Source organism: Ailuropoda melanoleuca, chromosome 16 (genome assembly GCF_002007445.2).
Source record: "Ailuropoda melanoleuca isolate Jingjing chromosome 16, ASM200744v2, whole genome shotgun sequence".
Classification (NCBI taxonomy): Eukaryota; Metazoa; Chordata; class Mammalia; order Carnivora; family Ursidae; genus Ailuropoda; species Ailuropoda melanoleuca.
The window spans coordinates 38,705,441-38,711,692 of NC_048233.1; the positions used below are offsets into that span (position 1 = coordinate 38,705,441).

Genomic DNA, 6,252 nt, shown 5'->3' on the forward strand with positions numbered 1-6,252 from the left:
GGATATGGGATATGGGATTCCAGTTATGGAAGGAATAAGTCATGGGAATAAAAGGCACAGCATAGGGAATATGTCAGTGGTATTATGATAGTGTTTTATGGTGATAGGTGGCAGCTAAACTTGTGGTGAGCGTAGCATAACATATAGAGAAGTTGAATCAATGTGTTGTACACCTGAAATAAACATAGCATTGTGTGTCAACTATACTCAAATAAAAAATTAATTTAAAAATAATAAAAAATAAAAATGAGAAATATAAAAATTAGAAATAGAAAATAGTAAAAGAAACAAAATTATTTGCTTTTATTTAAGATGATAATTAAAATGTAATTTTAAAATCCAATCTAAAAACAAGCCATTATAACTAGGAAGACAGTTCAACAAAGTCAACAGATACAAGCTCTGTATATAAAATATCACAACATTCCTACGTACTAGAAATAACCAAGTATCTCTGGGAAACAAACTGAGGGCTTCAGAGGGGAGGGGATGGGGGACTGGGATAGGCTGGTGATGGGTATTAAGGAGGGCACGTATTGCATGGTCCACTGGGTGTTGTTTGCAAATAATGAATCATGGAACATTGCATCAAAAACTAAGGATATACTGTATGGTGACTAACATAACATACTAAAAAATTATTTAAAAAAATAAATAAAAAATTGGTTTTCACCTAAAAAAAAAAAAAGAAATAACCAAGTAGAAAATGTAATTGCTGCAACATGGACGGCACTAGAGGAGATAATGCTAAATGAAATAAGTCAGGCAGAGAAAGACAATTATCCTATGGTTTCTCTCATCTATGGAACATAAGAACTAGGAAGATCAGTAGGAGAAGAAAGAGATAAAGAAAGGGGGGGTAATCAGAAGGGGGAATGAAGCATGAGAGAATATGGACTCTGAGAAACAAACTGAGGGCTTCAGAGGGGAGGGGGTGGGGGAATGGGATAGGCTGGTGACGGGTAGTAAGGAGGGCACGTATTGCATGGTGCGCTGGGTGTTATACGCAACTAATGAATCATCAAACTTTACATCAGAAACCGGGGATGTACTGTATGGTGACTAACATAATATAATAAAAAAATATTATAATAAAAAAAGAAAATGTAATTGAATTTTTAATTCATAATAGAAACAAAAAATAGATGGTATCTGATAATATATCTGACAAAATTTATGTGTGACCTTTATCAAAATGAGTTTCACCAATGGCAACAGAATAGCCTTTGTGAATGAAAATGTTGTTGAACCTTTGCATAACCACCATGTCCAGCCATGGCCACACTGTTAGAGAATTCATGGACCAGAGCTAGGCTCACCAGGAGGGAAAAGATTGGTATTTACATGGTAGACTATTCTACTCATAATCATTTCAAACTGCTCTGGCAGTGGAATCCCTCTGGTGAAAATTCATTCTATATATTTTCCCAGTTTATCTGCTCATAATTTACCCAATCAAAATACATTTATTGTACAACATGCATGTTTGAAGCTATTTTATATTCCTGAAAAAGTAGCGAAGATTGCCAGAAAAAGGCCCTTGATCTCTTTGAGTCTATATTTTCTGCTATGAGGAGTGCAAAATGAAGGGTAAGTAAGTAAAGTAAGTAAGTAAAAACTAAAAGGTAATTTCAGAAAGAAATAATATTTAATTTTTGACCATGATAATTTTAAACTCCCAAATCTCCTTCTCAGTAATTCTCCAATTGTGTTTCATGATCTAAGGGGTCTTTGCTGAAATTCTGTTGATTTCTTTCTAGAGTTTGTTATAGACACTGGGCAGCACTTACTGTCTCACATTCCACCATTTCTGTAGCATTATTAGGGCTGAGTGGCAGAGCTACTTATCTAACAGTAGCTCCCTCTCACAGCTGGAAATTACCATTAGGTAAATGGTTTGAAGCTACATAAACAACTGTTATCTGTAGTCTCTATTGGACATGCCTAGGTCCAATAAACAATTTCAAATATCCCAGATGTCCTTGGATGTCTGCAATTTAATTGCAGTTTTAATACATATCTCTTAGGTCTTTTCCTTGCAAATGACAGAATCTAATTCTGACTTACTTGAGGGAAATAAAAGAAAGCAACAATAGTAAAGCATTAAAAGGGAAATTCATGAACTGGGTCTGGGGTAGCTCGCAGCACCAAAGGTACAGTCAGTGTGTCAGGTGGTAAAGAAAACAGGCTTTGGGATAAGTCTGTTTGGTTCCAAATTCCACCCCCACCACTTACCTCTCTGAGTCCACTTCCGCTTCTCTGAAACAAGGATAATTAAAGTATTTACCTAAAGCATTTTCTGTGACATTTAAATGGGCTAATGTATGTAAAATTCTTGGCACAGTGCCTGACGATGCAAATATCTAATCACATGCTCTTAATATAATTCATGTTCATCAGGGGGCACCTGGGTGGCTCAGTCCATTAAGCGTCCACCTTCAGCTCAGGTCATGATCTCAGGGTCCTGAGATCGAGCCCTGCATCAGGCTCCCTGCTCAGTGAGGAGTCTGCTTCTCCCTCTTCCTCTTCCCTGGCTTGTGTGTGCTCTCTCTCTGGCTTGTGCTCTCTCACTCACTCTCTCTCTTTCTCAAATAAATAAATAAATAAAATCTTTTTTAAAAAAAGATATAGGTTTAATTCATGTTTATCAATCTGCCTTGAAAGTATAGAATCTAGGATAACAGTAGTGATCTTATCAGCAGGGGCACTGGGATAGGCTAGCAGAGTGCTGCAAACAGACTTACCTCTGCCTCTCAATCTATTCTGAAGATTAAAATTCCTAACAGAATGGATGGTCTGGAACTGACCATATGCTCATTCCTATACCAGTCACTGTGCCTGAAAGAATGAGTAAGTAATGAGTGGGGGAGGAAAGAGGATTTGGGGACATCATGATTAATAGTCTCTCTGGAACTATACCGAATACATGGAAATTTAGTTACTGGAAAAATGGTAAAGATAACATAAGCAAGCAATAACAAAGCCTACCATATTGTCTGTAATAAATTAAATATTTTTGTAAGAAATATTGTAAGACAAGAGGTTCATCCATCCATTTTCTTCTGACTAGGAAAGAACTACTATCATACCAGGAAAATAAATTCACATTTTCTTAACCATTTTAAAGAAAAGATGTAAGGTATGCTGCAGATCCTGATATCAGAAAATTCTCTTTAATATTCAGACACTACTTATTGCAATTCCATTCAGTTTCTCCCCTCATCATTCTGATTTTGTAGTCTATTAATTGTAACACTAGACACATTTTCTCAAAATTCTTCTTACAGCTGCCTTCACCTCTTTGTTCTTCAGGCTGTAGATGAGGGGATTCAGCATAGGAGTGACCACACTATACTGCAAGGAGAAGAGTAACTCTTGAGTGGATCCTGAGGTTGGCATGAGATAACGGAGTAACCCTGAGCCATAAAAGAAGCTCACTGCAGTGAGGTGGGAGGAGCAGGTGGAGAAGGCCTTGCTTCTGCCTGTGGTAGAGCTAATGCTCAGGATGGTGGATAAAATGCGAACATAGGAGAAAAATATCAGGAGGAAATTTCCAAAGAAATGCAGGAGGCTGGAGCAGAGCAGGGCAGTAAAACTTGCAGACACATCAGAGCAAGACAAAGGGTAGAGAGACGGCAGCTCACAGCTGAAGTGGTGTATATTTTGAGCCTCACAGAAGTCTAAATTGAGAGCTACAAGGATATTGATAAGAGCATCCAGAAAAGCCAAGCTCCATGAGCCCCACACCAGCCCCATACATAGCTGTCTGTTCATCATCTGGCTATACAGCAGAGGGGAGCTGATGGCAACATAGCGGTCATAGGCCATGACAGTAAGCAGGCAGGATTCAGTGCCCCCAGTGGCAAACACAAAGAAGACCTGAGCCAGGCAGCCCTCTACTGAGATGGCTTTCTTCTCAGACAGAAGGTTCTCCAACAACTTGGGCACAGTGACAGAGGAGTGACAGAGATCCAGGAAGGACAACTGTCCCAGGAAGAAGTACATGGGTGTGTGGAGGTGAGAATCAGCCCTGATCACCAGCAGCAGCATCAGGTTCCCCATCAGGGTCAGGAGGTAAATAACAAGGAACAGCACAAAGAGCAGAGCCTGAATCTGGGGGTCCGCAGACAGCCCGAGGAGGATGAACTCAGACACAACACTGTGGTTTCTCATCGCCTTCACTATTTTCTTTGGAATGTAAGAAATAAATCAGATAAAGCCTCTTCTCATGTCTAACAAATATTCAAGGGTTTCAACATTCTCTATTCACAAAGTTTCATGCCTGCTCAAAAATTTATGTTCTGAAATGATAAACTTCCTTAAGTCTCTAGATTTCCTAAAATCAGCAATTATGTTTTCTATAGGATTCTAACCTTTGATCAACTCCCTGTCCACTTTTATTGTTCTTTCTTTAATGTCTTAGGATGCATTTTGTTATTGTTGTTTTATTATTGAAGCAACTGGAGGATATTTTGTAAACTCTTGATAATAATCCAGTAGAGGGGGAAATTGCCGGAGGAATAAGATAAAATTGCAGAAGTAGTATCTCCGAGAGCAGCTGGGCTGCAGAGCAGAAGCAGAGCATGCCCTTAGGTGGGAGCAAGTTTAATTCATCCATCAAACATGCATAGATGTGATGTTGGGAAGGAAGCAGTTCCCATGTAATGGCTTTTTTTTTCAATAAATATTTAAATGGGGTCGTTAATGCAAACTGAAGAGGAGTGGTGGCTGGACATTTGCAGAGTGAGGACAAAGGGAATGAGTTAGAAAGAAGGCAGCATAGAGATATCCCAGAGGCTATATAACTCATCAAAGAAACTGCTGACCAATATGGGAACATACGCTGGCCATATTCTCTATCGCCAGTTTGTGTCATCTATTCAGATTCAGCTCTTGTCTGTGCCCTCATGCCATTTGCAAATATAGACTACCCACTAACTTTCCAGAGCTTAGCCTTTTTTTTTTTTTCCTACTTTGGGCTGACAACCCATATTATAACCGTAGACTCAGAATAACTCTTCAACACCACGGACTATACCATCTTGTCCCTTGATGTCCTCCTCTATCTCTTGCGTTCATACTGCAAGATGGGCACATTCAATTTCTCAAAGGACTTATGATTTCTCTCCCATTATTTATCCAAACAACACCGAGGATTAAAGCTATTCTTAGGAAGCAAGTCTACATTACCTGTCTTTCTCACCTAGCTGAGCAATAACTAGCACAGAATTAAAGAAAAACTTCTTCAAATCCAGTGATCCAGAAGACAAATTGGAATGTCATTGTGAGAATTTGGTGTTAAGGTAGAGTTTGAAAATTTCTTTTGGATATAGACCTCTCCCTTGATTTCTGAAAGAGGAGATAGAAGGCTCAATTGTGTGTATTATTTCTAAAAACCTAAATACTTCCAGTCATGTAGGGATTGCATTTTCCATGCTAACACTTTTTTTCTTTTGCTCACCACTATAGCTCTAGCTCTAGCAACCCGGATTCATCCTGAGAATATTACATCATTGGCAGAAGATGCTGGAAAAGCGAGGAATCAAACCATGAAATGCAGACAGAGAACCACCATTATAATTTTGGAGGGCAGCAAACAGAACGGTCCCTCATCTCCAAATGGGGCCCCACTTACTAGCACTAGAAATTCCTTAAACTTTGGGGAAATTTTCTCTCTTAGAAATAAAGGCCAAAGGACATTTTCATGAAAGACAAATCTGGAAACTGTACTCTATCAGGGGCTGCACTTCCTCAAAGGTATAGATTTACTGTATTAGAGTTATTTGAGGAGACACATAAGTAAATAAAATCACTTATATTTTTACCTGGTGCTGCGATTTCATTATTCTCAATGCTTTGGTTATTCAGGCTGTTAGTCCATACTTAGAATGGAAACAGCTCTGAAAACATTACCACTCTTTTTCAGTTATTATCACAATTAGATGGAGTTAGCTGACTAGGTAATTTCCAAAGAAAAGCTGCCTAAGAGGAGATTTTTTTTAAAGATGAGACACAAGTAATGAATCATGGAACTTTACATCAAAAATTAGGGAGGTACTGTATGGTGACTAACATAATATAATAAAAAATATTATTAAAAAATTTAAAAAATAAGGATGAGACACACAAGAGCTCCTAGCATTGTAACTGGCCCAAAGGAATTGCTCAAAAAGTATTATTTAAGAATAAAAATGAATACATGAATGAATGAATGAATGAGTAAGTAAATGAATGAAACTCAGGAGAAGAATA

The 6,252-nt window shown here is 38.2% G+C and overlaps 1 protein-coding gene across 1 annotated transcript; it reads right to left on the minus strand.

Annotated features, from left to right (window-relative positions):
* Positions 1-3,255: 3,255 nt before the first annotated feature.
* LOC100481795 (olfactory receptor 8S1) lies at positions 3,256-4,173 on the minus strand. The gene has a single exon (XM_011216694.3). The coding sequence runs from the start codon at positions 4,171-4,173 to the stop codon at positions 3,256-3,258; it is 918 nt and encodes a 305-aa protein (XP_011214996.2).
* Between the last annotated feature and the right edge of the window lie 2,079 nt (positions 4,174-6,252).

Excerpts from the sequence above, each read along its gene's own strand:
- LOC100481795 (XM_011216694.3), bottom strand. The coding sequence starts at position 4,173 with ATGAGAAACCACAGTGTTGTGTCTGAGTTCATCCTCCTCGGGCTGTCT.